The sequence below is a fragment of the Fusarium falciforme genome, chromosome 2 (genome assembly GCF_026873545.1).
Source record: "Fusarium falciforme chromosome 2, complete sequence".
NCBI classification, from domain to species: domain Eukaryota; kingdom Fungi; phylum Ascomycota; class Sordariomycetes; order Hypocreales; family Nectriaceae; genus Fusarium; species Fusarium falciforme.
In genome coordinates this window covers 4,077,394-4,096,233 of record NC_070545.1, presented here as the reverse complement: position 1 = coordinate 4,096,233, position 18,840 = coordinate 4,077,394, and the positions used below count along the sequence as shown (strand labels likewise).

Genomic DNA, 18,840 nt, shown 5'->3' with positions numbered 1-18,840 from the left:
GAAGATGAAGCATGGATTTGACGAGGACCTTTCAAAGGCCATATCGACCTGGCCGTCATATTTGAACGACATTCGAATTACTCAACTACAACACCTCAGAAGTCACCCAAGGCCCAGCCCGTATCTCGCTGAACTTGGGTCAGGTCTGGCCTGCCGATGCCGACACCTGACGCGCCTCTCTATGAACTATAGTATTGACGCTTTTGAATTCTTCAGGGCCATGGACCAAGAATGCTATGGCCTACAACATCTAGTTCTACGGTCGGAGCAGATGATTATCGATGAGCTGCCTGGATCAAATAGCCACTTGATCAGCATGGCAGTCGAAGCGGTGAACCGAATGCCTAAGCTGAGGTTCTTGGCCTTGTACAGTACCAGCAGCTCTCATGCCGGGTATTTCAACTATGACTTGACAGGGGATATGCCAATGCTGAGCATTAGGTGTAGCTGGCCGTTCGAGGTGGCTGAAAAGTGTCTGGAATCTTGGCAGGCCTTTTTGCAAGGTGATGGGAGTGGTGACGTGAAATGGTGTATTGAGAGGTTACCTATACGGAGGGTTAGGTTCCTTGTATCAATGATTTTGAAGCGAAATTAATACTTGACTTATCATAGCCTTGATTTCTTGGGTATTCGTGAAGGAGCTGTCTACCTCAACCAACCCGCCCACTCGAGGCCAGAGAGACATGCAAGTATCGTACGGTGACACGGTCTTGACACCAATCTCGAAGCCGTCGTGCAAAAACAGATTGGGCCCGGTTAGCTCAATCGGTAGAGCGTGAGACTCTTATCTTGCGCATCTAAGTGCAAGAGAGTACGCGATCTCAAGGTTGCGGGTTCGACCCCCGCATCGGGCTTTTCCTATAAAAACACGCATCTTTTTTTGCTGGTTGTATCTCTTTTTGTCCTTGTAGGCTGTCTGCTGCACTTCTGTGATATCATTATCTTTTTATTCCCTTGATCTGCACATATCTAATAGAGAACTGCTGAAAACAGTGTCAGGCTCTGCGAATACCCCCGACAGATTGCTCGAGGCTGTGCTTCCGTAGATAGGGAGTTACGGGGCCTCACCATGTGTGCAGTCCAGACCACTGGACAAGAGGTTGGATTTCTGCCTATGATCGGGTACATGATTACCATCGGGAAAGCGTTGATAGGTGTACTGTGACAACGGTGGTGAAGTGTATGGACCCCCTTGATACATGGGATTCATGCATGTCTCCAAGAACAGTTTGGCAACGCTCGATGTAGACGTGAATGATGGCTCACTCCAGCCACAATTATGAAGTGGGCGATGTATCGTAGCTGGCATCCAATCTCGTGAGGTTTGTGTCAATCCGGTGCGGCTCAGCAGCTAGGATATCACAATACGTGGCTTGCTGGCGGCACGTCAGGTTTCGTGTCACCAGCGGCTTGAAAGCTGCGGGTAGGCACTCCGTAGGCAGAACAGCACCTGTATGCCACCTGTCTGCCTCGGAATGCGCCGCAAACCGACGGGTATGCCCGTTTGCCGAAATCAGGCTGTGGTCGGCAAGGCGTCCTTCACAGCACCTTTAGTGCTCATGGAGGGGAGAATCAGGCTGAGTGTAAATTCCAAATCGCTTTTACATTCATCGCAATTGCGAGTAACGAAATTTTCATTTGAACGCAATTGCGAATTACAGAGAGGTTGAGAGAGGGTTGATGACCTCTATATGGCGAGAGGACAACCTCGGTCATGTTTTGGTAGACAGAAACGATCATGTTCACACTATCTTTACTCTATTGCCCAGAAAGCCTCCCGATTTTGAACGATTCAATACACAACACAGCCCTTGTACACCCTTTTTAGTTCCCTTGATCCGAGTCAGCCTTTTGTCCGGTGCCGTTTTGTCCGTTGGCATAGCCGGTACTCGCGCATAACACAGTTGCTCCGCCCCTGACGCCATGTCCCGAAGATAAGAATGAGATTGTTTGCAAGCGCAGACGATACCTAACCGCCCCTTGCATTGCCTCCCATATCCTGGTTCATCTTGTTATCGATGGCTTGGACAGAAACCTTGGGGCCTTGGCCCTTGTGGTCCAGTTTGACCTCGAGGGCCCTGAGCTGGGCGTTCATTTCTTCGACTCGATCGTGGACTTTCGGAGCGTCGATGCCCATGGCTAAGCGGCCATGAACAGTTGATGGGCCGCCAGTCTTCAGGAGTCGGCGCAGCAAGAACTGTGTCGGAGCCGAGGCCATGTTCACTAGAGTCGCTCTCGGGGTTCTTTGCACTGCATTTCTAGTCAGTGCTCTGGAGAGACGCCTCAACCGATGGCCAAGCAAGTTGCTAACATTTCTTTGTGGTTTGTTCTTCTATCCTTTGTGGATGCTAGGTGCAACGCTATCTCGGTGTGCACAAGTGTCCAGGCAATCATTGCCTTTGGACTCGGGATGAATGATGGGAGAATGCAGGTCGGCGAACCGTCACCAGTAAAGGCAGGCCAGCGAGCTTTATGAGCCCGCTAACCGCGACTAAACGGATGAGGGACGTATCTCATGCGCACTCACCATACTCGCCGGTCGAGCAAAGACACTGAGACATCCAAATACAGTTCGCTTCACAGCCACCTCAGACCAAGCACAACATGCTAGCCACTTTTGGGTGCTTCAAGTCTCCGGAGGGGAATCGGACAAGGATGTATTATGCTCGGAAGATTTCTCCGAAGCCGAGGGCATGCTGTCATTGGATCTTACTGCCGCGGTGCATGCGTGCATCATAACATCTCGCCCGGCTTCTTAGGCAGGTGCCGCCAGGTGCAGAGCAGCGTCGCATCGGCCGACACGGAAGCTGTCAATACATCGCAGCTATCGATTCTCATGCCCTGATCGGGACTAAGATTGACAATGAACAACCTCTAGGGCTTTCTTGGCCGCTCAAGGCAGAGCTGAGAGGGTTGAAACGAACCGCGTCATCCGAAGTTGCACGCAAGGATGCCACCAGTGCCAGCCAACTGGCAACTGCCAGCTCACCTTATCCACTTGAGGTTCTGCTCAGGCATGGCTCCTTTCCCGCGCTGCGGTTTCCCTCGAAGCTCCTCCCTCGGATGGAGCCCATTTTCCGGCCTCCCACGAACTGCTGAGTGTGGGGAGCACTTGGACTCTGCATCAACATCGTCAGCATCACACATCCAACTTTAGTCGTCATCAGCCACCACCTCCCATCAGTCTATCTACTCTCGTCATCTTTGATTTGTCTCCAAATAGCCGCCAAGATGCCACCGTATCGACTTGCCTGTCCTTTCAGCCGTGGTGGACATACCACAGCCCACCAGTGTCAAGATGGTGTTCTGCGTATGACGAGGATGAGGTTCAACATACCGCTGCATTGTCCGGGGAGTATGTTCTTGCTGACTTGGCCCGACAGAAAGCACCTCAGAGAGTTTCACGGATGTAACTGCCCCGATCACTACGCATGTACCAGGTCGCAGCACATCCCCCAAGACCTCATCAACCGCCTGATCGTCATCTCTCTCGAGCAAGAAAGTTCACCAACGGATCGATGGGCGAGAATGTACAAGGCGGCCTTCCCTACCCACAGAATAGTCCCAGGCCCATGTGTGCCCCGTTTCAGCAAGATCCTGAGTATTGCCGAACATCCTGGGCCCGAATTCAAGAAGACTATGGTAGATCGCCTGGCTCGAGCCGAACGTTTGAGCGTCAAAAGGGCAAACAAGAAATTGCAACGCTTCTTGAACCGTCTGCCACTCTTTTACGACGTACTCAGCTGGCCCGAAGCTTGGAATCTGGAACAGTCCTCAGTCAGCGATGAGTCTGGTGATGAAGTTGATGAACCATCCACGACGCAGCCCGTGGGAGTCGCAGAGCCCCTAGCCTACGAGGAACCCGATCTTTCTGTTCAACAAGATGACGGAGTTGCCGATGAAAAGCCCGATACCCAGGCCGAACAAGAGACTCTCCCTTCAGCTCCATCGTCAAGTTAGATAGTTGCGCACCTGTTGGAGTCGGAGCCAGGGCCGAATGAGGCTCATTACAACCATCACCAGAGGTCGAACACAGTTTGAGCGTCTAATTCAGCGTGTGGGGAGATGCCCCAACTATTGGACAACATGGGTGATTCATAGCTAGTTGCCCTCCTGAGCATGTATACTAGAGCAGCGTTGATCAATTTACGTGGGTTGAATTCTTCCCCACAGATCCGTGAGTACGTGGACAGGGTGCAAAACGGATCATACCGACACAGCTATGCTGGATACTACCTTGGCGAGCGAGATGCCAGAAGGCGGGCTTGGTGACACCCCAGATTCTGTCACGTTGGATCTTGCGGTGGCTTGAACGCAGAGCGATGTGAGGTTGTTCACGTTCGGTGGGCGGGTAGTGGAATCTAACGGTGCGCCACTACCGATAGTTCAAGACCTCCCCGTAAACAGCCAGTCAAAAGCGCACAGTGACTCACTACGGGAATGAAACATGCATCCGTCCGCGTCTGGGAACAAGTGACTTGTGTCCGACTCGAGAAAGCCGTTGGGTAATACCAGCTGGACAAGGCGCGTTTTGAGAAGATGACCGTGGCTGTGGGAAATACGGTACAAATGTGTGAGAGAGAAAAGGGAAAACGGGGCCAAGGAAGGAAGGGGCTTGGCTCTTACGGTGACGAGTGTGCCAAGACGGTCCAGACCGGATCTCGAGCAGGGTTGTGTTGGTGTTGTTGGATGGCTTCATGGAGTTGACCGAGAGCGAGATGGAGAGAGCTGTTGGTCTTCGATGGTTGTGAGACTGAACAACATCAAGGGCAGGTCCCTGGTATTTATTAACTCTGTATCAGTTGGATCTCTCATCGCCAGGCTGAGGCCGCAGACGGCGTTGGTGACGCTTCTCACACCCCTGCAATCCATCTGTCAATCTTATTTGTTCGTGCGTACCAGGTTCTTCTGCTAGCCCTCATTGGCTATTTTCAGCATCACAGGGCCCTTTTGTCAGCGATGAAACAGGGCTTGGGGTCAACATCCATGTCAACGTCCACCGTTATCCTGAGCATTTCCCCCAACTCTGTTGCCATTCATTACTTGGCGACAGAAAACGAAGGGGTCTTACGTGACTTTAAATACATATACCAACCAACAGACCCGGCCGTTTCCTAATCCAGGTATCGCCGAATCACTGTTACTGTCTCTCTGATGCGCGTGTCGTCGGCGCGCTTGTCAAAAGATGTCATCCTGGTGCGACGCAGCCACCATTTAGTCTTTGAACCCCTGTAAGATGGAGATCGACCAATCTATACGGGTTATCCAATGCTTGCCAAAGTTTGAATCCTTCGTCGCATGACTGTGCCGGGCGGAGTCTGACCGATGAGGCACTGCTGCGAGTGACTACGCGTGTATAAATGCTCCGGGGAGGCCGGATTCTTGGGTGCTCGTCATATTCGCTTTGGAACTTCATTCTGTGCGCCTCTAACAAATTTTCAAGATGAAGTTTATTACTTTGCTGGCTGTTTTGCTGCCAGTGGTCTACGCCCTGCCGTATTCCAGCGACTGGACCCCTAAAGTCACCAAGGTTCTCAGGGTGGAGAGAGTGGAAGATTCCCATGACCAAGTTGTTTTCGGGCTAGGAGAGGCGTCTCAATCGAACACACACGACCGGATCACGCAGCGACCAGTTCCTGGTCTTACAAGCCGACTTCTATTGTTTCTTTCGCGGATATTCGACGACTTTACCGAGAGGATACGGATTGTTTTGGGGAGAGATGGACCGGACGTCGCCTATGACAATGACGGGGTTCGATACGAGGTTTCGACACGCTGCGATGAAAACAACAGACGCGTCCGAGTTCTGCGGATAAAAAGCAAAGGACAGCCTGCCACATACCGCGTGTGTAAGTTTTTCCTGGAGTATTGCGTGCTGCTGCATAGTGTTACGGTAGCTGACTGATGACAGATCCGCTATCAGGCGAGGACGGCGGAGAGTATTGCAGAAGATGGCGGGAAAAGTATCCGGAAGCATGATTGGCCTCACTCTTTATGTTTTCTAATGCGATGGTTATTTAATGCCTTGCAGAGAAATTGGCGCGTTGGCTTGGTCGAATTGAACTATAATGGTGTATGAGTGTATTGGAAGAATATCCCACGGTGAATGGCTGAATGACGGTGAATCGAATCCGGATAGTGACAAGGAGGCTCCTTGGTAGGTTCTATTTGATATTGATCATCTTGGCAACCTGATCGCCTACCTTTCGAGTATCATACCCTGACATCTTCTTCACTAACCGCTTCTGGATCTTCAAAGTCCTTTGTGCGACCTCGGGCCACGTCAACTCCTTACTCCCTTTGACAAACCCTCTATCCTTCCACTCAAACTGTTTCACACAGCGCAACTTTCCGTCGAGCTTCCGTACCCGCCCATCTATAATGACAGTGTCGATATCTCCGATGCCGGAGTGAAATACGATCGCGCCAATCGGGTCCTGCTGGGCGGCTCCAAACATGGCGGGACTCATGGCGTTGATAACAGTTAGATCGGCTTTTTTGCCAACTGCAATACTGCCAATGTCATGTTCCATGCCCAACGCTCTAGCGCCTTGGATTGTGCCCATGTTGTACACCTCTTCGACCTTGCGGAAGACGTCATCGGGTAGTTTGCCTTTCATGAGGTGCTGCTTGCTATCTAGGCCGCGAGCAAACTGCAGGCCCACACGCATCTCGTTAACTATGCTCGAGCTGGTTGCGCAGTGACAGTCAATACCGAGAGAGCAGAGCTTGTCCATTCCAGGCAGGTCATCACGGAAGCAAACCGAGGGCCCAACAGCCATGGATTGTTCTGTGCTGGGTGTGACAGACACATAGGCGTTTGCTTCCTGTAACAGCTTTGCATCTTGGGGTCGGATACTTCCGCCATGCGCAAACACGACTTTGTCGTCAAGAAGATCATACTTCTTGAGCAGAGCTGGCACGCCGATGGACATGTCACCCTTGAAAATGTTGCAGTGAGATGTGATGACGCTTGCCCCGAGTGAACGGGCTTTTTTGAACAGCCCTGTAACTGTGTCTTTCGGGAGGAAGTAGTAATCGAAGCCGAAACCTAGCTTGACTCGAGAGGTCTTCTCGTTTAAAGGGCTAGACTTTGCCAGCTCTTCGAATGTGTCCATGGTCCAATCTGCCACTGGCTTATCATCGAACTTGAGTTGTGGCTCATGCTGGTCAAGACGGACTGTTGGGGTGTACGCGAAGATGGATCGGATTCCCGAGGAGATGGTCCCAGCTATGGCATGCTTGCCTTGAACTGGTTAGAAGGACGTTGGGATGAGACACGAAGACTCACTGTGCTCTCGGCTCCAGTTGAGGTGTGCATGGTCAAGCACCGTCGTCGTGCCCGCATCAATGGCCTCCATACACCCGGCTAGGTTTCCCCAGAAGCCATCTTCAGCCGTAAAATACTTGCTGGCCACAGTTCCTGAATAGTTTAGCACATGCCTAGCGGCTTTCAACAGAGCACCCACTGATTCCCAAGTATTGCGAAAAAGTGCAATCGGCAAAGAGTCCTTTGAGAGGGGCCTGCCAGACATGGTGATGCGTGTCGATGAAGCCAGGCGATATGAGCTTGTCAGTGCAGTCTATGATGTCGGCGTCACTTGGGGGCTCGATTTCTGGTGCGATTTTGGAGATGCGATCGCCTTGGATCAAAATGTCTGTTTTTCGAGCGGTGACTTTGTCGTTCTCGCCGTGGAGGAGGACGGTGCCTCCGCTGAGTAGTAGATAACCCATCGGGGTTCACAAGGATGAAAGGTGTAAGATGAGGTCAGTGGGCATGGAATGAGCCTGAGATTTTAACTGCGAGTGTCATCTTGGCCGCTGGTCATCATTATGTCATTCCATTCTTAGCTCAAGCTTTAATAGCCGTTTTCGGGCGATCTGAGTAAGAACGTGGTTCATATGCTGACACCGAAATTGGACGAAGAACCTAGGCCTAACTAGAGAGATCATCACATTTGCCTAGGTAGTTCGAAATCCGTTGTGCTATGAATATGAGAAGACTGTCTTCATAGTGCTGCTTGGCTAGACGGCTTCCTCAATAGAGGATTGGAACGAGCCTATATGGTGATAGAATTGAAGAAATGTTTGATACACAATAATGAGTTGTATCATCGTACGATATGAACGTCTTTGAATGGTTGGTAGTTGGAATATCGGATCGGAGAAGTCCCCGAGCAGAGATCCACCCCCAATGCGTGGGGGTTGGGGATGTCTTAAAACGACATGCAGAGCTTCAGATGGGTGCAACACGCAATTTATTCCATATAACCTCATGCGTCATGGCTTTGGAAGCCCAGTAAGCCCCAGAAGAACGTTGATTTGTTCCCCACTAATAATCAATGGTAGCAAGTTCGTCCTCGTCACAGGAGCCACTGGCTTCATCGGCGCCCATGTCGTCGACACCCTGCTGGAACGCGGCATTAAAGTCCGTGGTGCTACAAGGTCGATAGAGAAGGGGAATACAATGATCAAGGCTCGACCTCAGCATGCTGCAAACCTCGAGTTTGTTCAGATCCAGGATTTTGAGAATCCTGGCGGACTGGGAGAGGCCGTCCAAGGTGTTGATGGTGTGATCCATGTCGCCAGCGTTCGTTGTCCCATGATCCTTCGCTAGGTGAACGCTGCTGACTGACCCTTAGCCGTTTACCTACGACACGACCAACAATGAGAAGGAACTGGTAATTCCAGCCATCAACGGCGTTCGGGCAATCCTAGAGGCCTGCACCACAAACCCTGCGATCTCCCGTTTGGTTATCACCTCCTCATTCGCTTCTGTTGTCGACATCGCACGAAAAGGGCCATACGCGTACACAAGCAAAGACTGGAATCCCCTAACTTACGAAGAAGCCGTCGCTCCCACAAGTGAAGCGGTGGTTGCCTACCGAGGCTCCAAGAAGTTTGCAGAGCTTGAAGCGTGGAAGTTTGTCAAAGAGCGCAAGCCACACTTTGACATTGTTACTCTTTGTCCTCCAATGACGTTTGGACCTATTGTTCATCCAATCTCTGGCATAGACAAACTCAACGAGTCTAATGCGGTTCTTTGGTCCGTCGCGAAAGGAGTCTCCCCTCTGCCGGTGTCGAGGGTTCCGTTCTGGATCGACGTTCGCGATCTTGCGACGGCTCATGTTCAGGCCCTCCTGGTGAAGGATGCTGGAGGAAAGCGATTCACGCCGACTGCGCCTGAAAAGTTCACTTATGGACTGGCAGCGCAGCTGATGGTGGAAGAGTTTCCAAAGTTGAAGGATGTTGTCAAGCCAGAAGAACAGGTTATCGACGAGAGTAAGAGTCTGGATGGAGAAACCGCCGGGAGAGAACTCGGATACGAATATCGCACATTTCGCCAAACTGTCAAGGATTTCATCTCTCAGGCCATCACCTTGAACAACAGCAGATAACCGTTACTCACGAAAATGCAATGACATATATACCAACAATGCAACCGTAGTTGACTATTTGGTTTGATAGGAGAATTATTTCTTCTACCAGCAGGGCTCTGAAATATATCTAGTTATACATTTTAACCTGCAAGAAGAATATCGAGATGAGGCTCTGACTAGCGGAGTATCTTGGCAAAGCCGCTACTTTTGCGAACCATTATGCGGACTAGTTCTGCCTTGTTTGAGCATCTGAAACTCCCCAAGCCATAAAAGACGTGTGGCCCTGGAGGGAAATTGCGAATATTTCTTGAACATATGAACCAATTCTTCTCAGTCCTAGGCCTCTCAGTAAGACCTAGGGTTCGCGAGACACAGAAATGCCGACTCCTACTCTTGAAAGTGCCTCGGATAACATGCCGCCATGCACTGATGAGGCCATCGACGAACTGAGTCACGAGACTGATCAACATCCAATGCCTCGTCTTCTCTACGACGCCCAAAACGCTGCGGCGACCCTATGGGCTCGTTGCTACGGTGCCTCTCAAAGATCGATCGGTTTCTTGTTTCAGGCTACGAAAGCTCCCCGCTCTGATTTCTCACTGTCAACTTTATCTGCCATGACTGATTCTTCGGCGAGTGTCACTTCAGACACGGCAGCTGAGAACGGACCTGGCTGGTCGGATCGCCAAAGGAGGAAGCTTTCCGTTGAAGCGATCGCAATCACCGGCTGCGTAGTGGCGTTCCTCAGCTTGATTGTTACCATCGTTGCTCTGCTCCCGAGCTTTAAAGGAGAGGAATTGGCCATAGCGCAGCTCAAACTGGCCGTCTGGACAGCCTCAAACGAGTACTTCCAGCAGTGCAAAGACCAGTCGATATGAAACTTCCTCTCGTTTTTAGCATTCGGCTGGCTAATGCTGCGAACAGAAGAGCGGATCCATCTCACCAGACTGCGAGGAGGCGATGAAACGTCCCCCAAAACCGCCGCCTAGTGTCTATGCCTCCGCGAACTACGGCTATAGCGGGTGTTGGCCGAAGGCGTTACCGATCGACCAAAAGTCGAAGATGATGGAACAAAAGAATCTTTTGACCGAAGGAAGATGATCTCGGTTCTAGAGTACGGTGATGGAGCCTCCAATTCTGATCAAAATCGCCGTGGCGAGCACTTACATCGTGATGCTACTACTCCCTTTACTATTGATCCTTGTCGAATCCATGTGGAACGGCGGGGAAAAGGGATCTTAAGAGTCAGGTCATCTATGTCGTCGCGGCGATGGAGGGGAGTAAGCTATTGCGGCGTTTTGCGGCATTGGGTGTTAACGTTTCCATATGTTGATGATTGTTCTCGGATACTTTCTGCCTGTAGATAGTGCTAGCTACCGGCTCCTAACCACTAACTCTAGGCGGAATCGCCTTGAGTGTCATTGGTAGCGTTGGCAGCAACGAGTCTGTTCCCCTTAGCCTCACATGTACCTCCTTTGCCGTCTTTTCCAGCTCATTTGCCGGCCCTAAGCCGTCTCGCACCACGCCCCGACACTCGTTGTCGAGTGCAACCAAGGCCGCCAGGGAAGAATCCTTGAGGTCACAAACCATGCCGTAGCTCTCTCGGTCTGAATTTTGGTTGCTCTTCTGGGCGGCGATCGTCCGGGCTAGGACAGTGGCTGCAAGAACAAGCTCAAAGGCGAGAAACGAAAGCCACCCCCATCGAATTTGCACATATGTTGCTGCTTCCCAGGCCTTTCCCGTAACGTTAAAGCCGTGTTCCGTGTAATTGAGTTCGGCTCGTCGTATACTAGCATTCAGAGGTTCATGGCAGTGTCGAGGCCAGCTCCTGCAGTTATCGTTTCATTCAGCCCGTTTGACCACTTGTTAGGCATTCTTCAGTTCAGCTGTCTTGAAGTGGCTAACCATCGTGCTCCTGTGTGAACGCCATTCACATTGCCAAGAGATGACTGCCAACTAGAGGGAACAAACCCACAGCTTGATTGTATACAAGCCATAAGTACACACACCATAGCCTCATTTTCTAAATTGTCTCGACTGTCTCTCCCGACACAGACCTAGCAGACACTGTTGTGACACTGCTCATGTTGAGTACTGCATTGACAGGAACCGGGCAAACACGCTTCCTGATTTTGATGTAGAATTTTCTGGAGCAGGACAAGACTCAAACAGGTTGATACGGAGCACAAACGCGTTTGCCAATCCCACCCACCTTTGACAAAGATATATAGCAAACACAAGAGCAAGAGGCAAGATCGGGTTGATGCAGATCCCCACAAAGAAGTAAGCTGACATATCGGAAGGTCCCTGACTAATGTGCCAACTCCGTGGAGTTTGCGCCATGTCCAATTCTCGCGATTAAGCGACAAACTCCGCAACTAAAGGCATCAACTGTGGGGTGAACCTGTGTCCGAGCTCCCAAGCTTAACCCTTTCCTAACATCAGAGGATTCGACTATGCAACGTAGATGGAGACGGAGTTAAGCAAGGAGATAGACGCTGGGCCAGGTTGAAGGATTGTCAGCATTGTCCGTGGACGAGAAGCGCGGAGCAAACTGAAGGGAGAAGCTTGGCGTATAAGTTGAACATTCTTCGACGATGTCCTCGAAGCATCATCACAACAGCACCCAGACATCTTGATCTCGCCAAAGACTCGAACAACCAGTCACCATGCGTGCTACGCTTTCAGTCATTTTCGCCAGTGTTCTCACTGGCGTCTCGGCGTCTCCGATCACCCCCAACACAAGCTCCCATCCTCGCGTTCGGCAGTTGGTCGAGCTTCCGGGTGTGTTTGTCGAAAACATCGCTGTGAGACCCAACGGAAACCTCATTCTCAACACCATCAGCCAGGGCCAAATCTACTCGCTTGATCCTTCTCAAAGGAACCCCGAGGCCCATGTCGTCGCCAGCATTGAAGGCGTCAACGCACTCACTGGAATCACCCCCGTCGGCAAAGATGTGTATGCTGTAGCTGGAAGCAACCTCGACACGGACACGGCCCAGCTCCACAATGGATCCATGAAAATTGCACTTGTCAATTTTGGAGACTGTGGGAAGTCTGCGAAGGACACTGCGTCCGTTGAGGTCATCATCGAAGGGACGGACGTCGGTCCCGTGAATGGCCTCACCACCCTCCCCCATCACCAGCACATCGTTCTCGGTGCAGACTCCACAAGGGGAAAGATTGTACGCATAGACACGGTAAAGCGCACTGCGGAGGATGTTTTCCAAGATGATCTGTTGGCGCCTGTACCCGACCCTTCATTCCCGCTGGGCGTCAATGGCATCAAGATCTTCAAGAACCATCTCTACTTCACCAGCACAGCCCGTCGGATCTTTGGACGTGTCAAGATTGACCAGTTCGGCAACAAAGTCGGAAACATAGAAGTAATTGCCCAACTCCCCGCAGATTCAGCCGACGCACCAGACGACTTTGTCATGGACAAGCACGGCAACGCTTACGTCGCGTTCTGGACAAACTCGCTTGTCAAGATTACTCCGGATGGGGAGCGAGTCACGATTTTGGAAGGTGTGCTTGCAAGCCCTACTAGCTCGGCCTTTAGCAAGGATGGGCGGAGTGTCTACGTTGGCACGGCAGGTCGAGGCTCTGAGACCGTTTCTGGCGGACAGATAGTTGAGGTTAGGCTCTAGATGTACTGACTTGGGCCTACCTACTTTGGCTGGCTCAGTCACGGGGTACAGGGGAGCATCTTCGATAAAAATGGACCCGGAGTGATAGTAGCAAGAGGCTAATGGCCTTTGAGAGTACTCTAGAGGACTAGTAATCATTACACGTCGCCTTGATCATCAAGTATTACATCCATCTGCCTTCCAACATCTCCAGTGTACTAGTGTCTATCCCATGCTGCTCTCTGGCGACCCAAACGAGACCCTAGGCTTTCCTGAGCCCCGTACCAGTCGGCCATGAGGGTGTGTCTCCCTTCAGAGAAAGCCTGGGACCGTGTCCCTGCATGTTTCCTTCTCCCCGACGGCGATACAATAAGACATCTCAAGGTATCCCCGAGCAACCTGGCACAGCTCAGGAGCAAGGCTCTCATATGCCTGGTAGAGCTGGAGGAAAGCCCATGGCAGATGGCAAGTCGTGATGCCCCATCGCTTCACCTCAAGCTTAGGCCGGGCTGAAGTCTTGCCAGGAGGACACGCGATGATGATACATCCCAACGCTTCCAGGCCCTTGACAATCATTTCGATAGCCGCCTTTGGCTGGTTCATCTCCACGAGATGACACCCTAGCCCGATGCGGTGCTGCGAGAGCTCCAGCTGAGGGGTGTCAGGTTCCTTTCTGACATAGGTTTGCTCGAGTTTGTTGAGTAGCTGGCGAGCCTTGGTGACTTGGGAGAACTTGGTGTTGCGCAGGAGACGCTTCAAGTTCTGGTCAATCACCCGACGCTTCTGAAGGACCGTGTCACACGTGGCCTTTCTCTCCAAGCAAAGCTCGCATTCGCACTTGAATCCCCAGCTAGAGAGACCCTTCTGAACATCCTGGTACGATTCCAACGGCTCAGGGGAGCGATAGACGAAAAGAAGCTCCGTATCGGCGGGAAGGTCCTTGGTAGCTCGGATGATCTGCATATCACCGATGAAAGAGCGGCGGCAGTTGTCGACGCAGGAGTGGTTGAGCTTGGAGGCTAGCAGCCAGATTCCACATGTTCCAAAGGTGTTTTCTTTGCCGCGGCAGGAGATCGACATCTTGAACGAATCGCGGCTGGTTCGGGGAGTGCCGAAGGAGTTGAGGGTCATGATCCGCTCGACCAGGAACCTAACTTGTCATTAGTTTGGCCAACTGGCGTTGGGATACAACTTACGAGTCGACAACTGGAGCTCCATCACATTCAGTAACTGTGACAGGCTGGTAGTTCCCGTGGTGTAGATCCAGAAACCCACGAGACGTCTCGGGGTTGTGGAACAACTTCTGCACAATCTGCGACAAGAGGATTGCCTGGCCACCAACAATCATTCGCTGTGTTTCCAAGTTCATCAAAAGATTGGTTGAATCGTCATCTTCGTGGACATGGCTATACGCGAATGCCTTCTCACAGAGAAGCAAGTCTCCAGCAGCGACGGCCTTGGTGGTGAAGAGTCCTTGACCGCGACCAGGAGATGTACGTACTTCGACGGGCACGGAGAAATCGGCACAGTCGATGAGTGGAGGATCCTTTCTCGCCTGCTTGTACATCTGGCCGAAATTGTACTCGCCCTTCTGCTGTTCCTTGAGTCTAGCGTTGACACGCTTCATCTCTGAGCGGACGGCTTTGTTGCCCGGGTACGACTCTGCGAGGAGCTGGAGTTTGGCCATGCACTGATCAAAGTCTCTGAGATCGTACAGTGCTCGAGCTTCGCGGAACAGCGACTTCTCAGTTGGGGCAGCGGGATCGTGACCCTGGATGGCATCCGACAGCGCCTTCTCAGGTCGGCCAAGCTTGAGGTTCGTCAGGGAACGGTTCAAGGAAGCAAGTCGCTCCTCTTCGGGTGTCTTTGCCACTCGGATAGCTGTCGAGTACCTGGCACAAGGTCAGCATCATGCTCTGCGTGGAGGGAAGTTCTGGGGGTCAAACAATCGCTGTGCCACTGCCCAGTTCTGATTCTGCACGGCATGGTTGCCCTGTGTGCGAATATCCGTGCTATCACTGTTCAAAGCGGCACCGGAATTCTTCCATCGCGAGGGAATGCGTTCATCGCCCGCGCTCAGCCAGATGATGTCGCCAAGGTGATCAACTCTCACAGAGTAACGACCCTTTGTAGTCTGCTTGTAGTAGGGCTCCTTGACGATGCAGATCATGCCAGGTGCAAGGATCTCGGTCTGTGGAACCAGGGCTTCGTCGGGCAGTTGGTAGAGCTGCAGCAACACCGCCGTTCCATGCTCGTCCTCAGCGAGAGCTACGACGCCTAACAGTCGATCAGGCTGGGTGAGCACTCGCATGGTAACCTTCTTCCCGCGATGATGAGTCTCGAGTCTCATGTCGGTAATCTTGATTGGCTCGAGATCTTGGGCGGGGACGATGCAGGGCAGATAGGAAGGGGGGATCTGGGTGGTGGTGACCAAGGCCTTTGTCTCATCCTTCTTCGAACGGGTCAACGATGCCTGCATCTGCCTGGTGTAGTCGGCGATGGCTTGCTCCCGGGAAGGGTGATCTGTTACCATCTCGCCCTTTCTCTGGATCGCCTTTGCCGCAGCATTTTGGACCTTGTTCATGAACGCGATGAACACGGCACTCTCTGACACGTCTTTGGTATCCATCCTGGCGGTTAGTGACAGATGATGGAAAGCAATCTGTGACCTGAAAATATGGGGAGGATTTCGAAGATTCCAAGCCTCGGTGGGCGAGCGAGGCTAGGGTCAAAGAAAGAAAACAGCTCCCGTCTGGCGAGCAGTGCCAGGCATCAACAATCGGGGCCAGCCTCCTGCATCGCCAGTGATGAATAGCCCCAAAACCAAGTGCTTGCTTGTCACGAAGAAACAGCAATGCTCAAACCAGCTGCATACACGTAACAATAGTTGCCGCCAGCAAACAGCGCGGTGGCACACGTCGACAATTAAAACAAACGCCAATGGAGGAGCTTTGCGACGTTTGTATTCACTTTCGAGACCTTTGTTGGATATCATCACAGCTTAGCTACAGGCAGAGGTGATGTACTCCAGCTGTGGCAGCAGGCAAGGCGCGTAGGTTAATGATGGGCTGTTGGTTTGAACACAACGTCTTTGCACTCAAGATTATATGCTCTACTGATTGGAAACAAAATTCAATGACACCAGAAGCAACCTCTAATCCTGATTCTGACCTTAAATCAGATCAATCTGCTCCCAATCAAGGTTCATGTCCCCCCACCCCTTTGCATCAAATCTCATCAAACCGTCAATATAACTTGGCCCAACAACAGTGTACACATCTCTCTGCGTATCATCGCTCTGCCGCCGAAGAATCATTGGAACATCAACCCCTTTGACAAGAGTAATCAAGTCTCCCTCGAGCATGGCCTCTGGCCCTGAACCCATCGATCCATCACTGCACAAGAATAAACCACGCTTACCTGCTAGTTCGTTGCACGTATCGATGATGAAACCCAGATTTGGCTTATCAGCAGCCATGTCATGAAATGTCGCTCGCGTAGCCGGCACAATACCGGTCATTGTTTCCAATTCTTTCTCAAGCTGAGCGCTATGTCGCCTCATGAGCGTGTACACGTTGTTGAAAACTTGCTGTGTATCTGGGTCAATCTCTGAACGGTCGATGTGGTGTCCAGATAATGCACCGAGAACACCCAGTGGGACAGAGTCATAGATGCTGTCCACAAGCATGTCTCTTCGGACTCTCATCACCCATTGGCACAGGGCTTGAATGTTATGCAGCAGACTCTCTTCCATTCCTGGTGTCGCGTCTCCGGCTGGATCAACTTCGACCTTGCGGGATAGGGTTGTGCAGTGCGTGGCGGCTCGAAGGAATGCTACCTGTACGGAAAGGATGCCCCCTGATATTGATATCGACAACTCCTCGGTAGACCATCTTGGAACTTGCACCGAGTCATATATGTAGGAAGACGACAGCCAGCTTCTCTCAGCAACAGTACTCCAGTCAGGAACCCAGCTAGGGGCTCCAGGAAGGCATGAGCCGGTATCGATCAGCAGACTGATGAAAGAAGAATCCCATTCTACCAGTCCGGTAAAAGATTCTTGGTAGATTTCTCCTGCTGACCTATTGTAGTCAGCAGTCGGCTGACGGACCCCCAGGCACTCCAGGATAGCCCCAACAGCGAACACCCGGTCTTCCTTCAAACTGCACTCGCGCTCTCGCATAGCTCGTATAGCTCCTACAAGATAACCTCGTTGTTCAGAGTTATCGGGCTGACCCAGACGACAGAATTTCTGCCACGGGGGTCGAAGGATATTGGGGCCGTAGACAGACATGAACCACAAACAAATAAAAAGGGTACTCCATTTCCCTGCCATAAAGACACGGTCTTCCAACATTGGATGGAATTCCCTTGATACTGATTGGGTTATTACCCATGCCTCTAACGCCATCCTGGGGTACAATAGAACCAAGGTGGTCAGCACATGGAGTAGAAAGGCAGACAATCTTGCAAGACGTCGTGCCCGACGCGTATCCAGTGCTTGCAAATAATCTCGAACGGAACAGTCGTCCTTGGGGTCCCCTGCCTCATCAAGCACCTGGCGAAAACGGTCTCCGTTCCAACCACATGGACGAGGAAGAGTTTCCCAGACGCTGAAAAGTGCTATCCACTTCTTGAGGGCCCTCCAAGACGCAGTCGCAGGAAGTAGAATCCCAAGGTGGCCTTCGTTCCTATGTTCCAGGTCATAGACCCAAACGAGCGCATGATACCAGTCAAGCCAGGAAATGTGATCTTGGCCGAAAACCAGGACGGGGTTTGAAGCTAAGGCAATCTCCTGGAAAGTCCAAGATCTTTGCAGCCAGGCTTGGTCCACGAGTTCCACGAAGGACTTCCAGTCCCAGGTAGGCGGCCATCGCGGGAAGAAATGTCTAATTGGGGCTAGGGGCAGGCAGTTAGTAGCTTAAGACACAGGAGGGAGTATAGGAGACATAGGTACACGTACATGAGTATCCGTTACCGTGGCCAATCTTCCTGACACGCGACGCTGAGAGCATCCTTCGGTAAAGCCGAACTCGCTCTTGAAAGACCACCATCGGCCTGTTCCCACGTCTCCATGGAGCGGCCGCGGGGAACAAGCGATGCTGGGACAAGTGTTTGACGAAATACAAGGCCTCCTTTGTTTTTCCAGTACCGAGCCCTAGCCACAAGTAGACATTTTTGGCCCAGGTGTAAATCTTTCTCATCAGAGGTATCTGGGTGGATTTCTCATCGTTGTCCATCTGGTTGATGCAAATAGCGTCGACCCAGATAGTAAAGCTTCCAAGGACCTTTCGCAGAGAAGACAAGGCCTTGAAACAAGAATCTGTGATTGCAACATAATGTCCATTGCATGTGATTGACTTGTTCGAGCTTTCGCCCCAGGCGTACGAGAGAGCAGTGTACTTGGGAGAGTCCCGGAGATCAACAGTCCGGAGGGTGCCAGTCAACCCCTCTGCTGAAGCCGAGTTCTGTGCCGGAATATCAAGCACACGGATAAATTGGGAGTTGCGCGGGATTGGAACAGTGTTGTAAAGCTGAGCTGCTGTAGATGCACCCATCGCGGGTCCGGGGTTCAGGCTTCGGTCGGCCATGTTTGTCGCAGTTATCCAAGGAACATGCCTGAGTGAGATCAAATGTCCGCTGTTCACTTAGACAGGAATGTTGGAAACAAGCAAGTCATTTCAGGCTGTCTGGAACCGAGTACAGTTAAATATTACGACAAAGACCTTGGATCGTTTATTTAACTAAACCTGGATACCGCGCAAAACCGTCTACCAAATCGTTATATGCCATTTTTCAGCACTGCCTGGTGTTACTCTCTGTGGCTGCGC

General features: G+C 51.7%; 7 protein-coding genes across 7 annotated transcripts; 4 read left to right on the top strand and 3 right to left on the bottom strand.

Moving 5' to 3' along the window:
* Positions 1–3,231: 3,231 nt before the first annotated feature.
* NCS54_00318800 (Hypothetical protein) lies at positions 3,232–3,960 on the top strand (the record flags this gene model as incomplete). Its single annotated transcript, XM_053148770.1, has 2 exons — positions 3,232–3,326; positions 3,384–3,960. 2 exons carry the CDS (start codon positions 3,232–3,234, stop codon positions 3,958–3,960), a joined length of 672 nt encoding a protein of 223 aa, XP_053004745.1.
* Positions 3,961–5,443: 1,483 nt separating this feature from the next.
* On the top strand, positions 5,444–5,979 carry NCS54_00318700 (Hypothetical protein; the record flags this gene model as incomplete). The annotated part of the gene is made up of 2 exons (XM_053148769.1): positions 5,444–5,849; positions 5,912–5,979. The coding sequence occupies 2 exons, from the start codon at positions 5,444–5,446 to the stop codon at positions 5,977–5,979; spliced, it is 474 nt and encodes a 157-aa protein (XP_053004744.1).
* A 185-nt stretch (positions 5,980–6,164) lies between these two features.
* NCS54_00318600 (Amidohydro-rel domain-containing protein) lies at positions 6,165–7,734 on the bottom strand (the record flags this gene model as incomplete). The annotated part of the gene is made up of 3 exons (XM_053148768.1): positions 6,165–7,246; positions 7,292–7,423; positions 7,470–7,734. 3 exons carry the CDS (start codon positions 7,732–7,734, stop codon positions 6,165–6,167), a joined length of 1,479 nt encoding a protein of 492 aa, XP_053004743.1.
* Positions 7,735–8,275: 541 nt separating this feature from the next.
* On the top strand, positions 8,276–9,398 carry NCS54_00318500 (3Beta-HSD domain-containing protein; the record flags this gene model as incomplete). The annotated part of the gene is made up of 2 exons (XM_053148767.1): positions 8,276–8,590; positions 8,643–9,398. 2 exons carry the CDS (start codon positions 8,276–8,278, stop codon positions 9,396–9,398), a joined length of 1,071 nt encoding a protein of 356 aa, XP_053004742.1.
* A 2,651-nt stretch (positions 9,399–12,049) lies between these two features.
* NCS54_00318400 (SGL domain-containing protein) lies at positions 12,050–13,030 on the top strand (the record flags this gene model as incomplete). The annotated part of the gene is made up of 1 exon (XM_053148766.1): positions 12,050–13,030. One exon carries the CDS (start codon positions 12,050–12,052, stop codon positions 13,028–13,030), a length of 981 nt encoding a protein of 326 aa, XP_053004741.1.
* Positions 13,031–13,321: 291 nt separating this feature from the next.
* NCS54_00318300 (Hypothetical protein) lies at positions 13,322–15,638 on the bottom strand (the record flags this gene model as incomplete). Its single annotated transcript, XM_053148765.1, has 3 exons — positions 13,322–14,159; positions 14,206–14,901; positions 14,956–15,638. 3 exons carry the CDS (start codon positions 15,636–15,638, stop codon positions 13,322–13,324), a joined length of 2,217 nt encoding a protein of 738 aa, XP_053004740.1.
* Positions 15,639–17,983: 2,345 nt separating this feature from the next.
* Positions 17,984–18,600, bottom strand: NCS54_00318200 (HET domain-containing protein; the record flags this gene model as incomplete). The annotated part of the gene is made up of 2 exons (XM_053148764.1): positions 17,984–18,111; positions 18,162–18,600. 2 exons carry the CDS (start codon positions 18,598–18,600, stop codon positions 17,984–17,986), a joined length of 567 nt encoding a protein of 188 aa, XP_053004739.1.
* Positions 18,601–18,840: the final 240 nt, after the last annotated feature.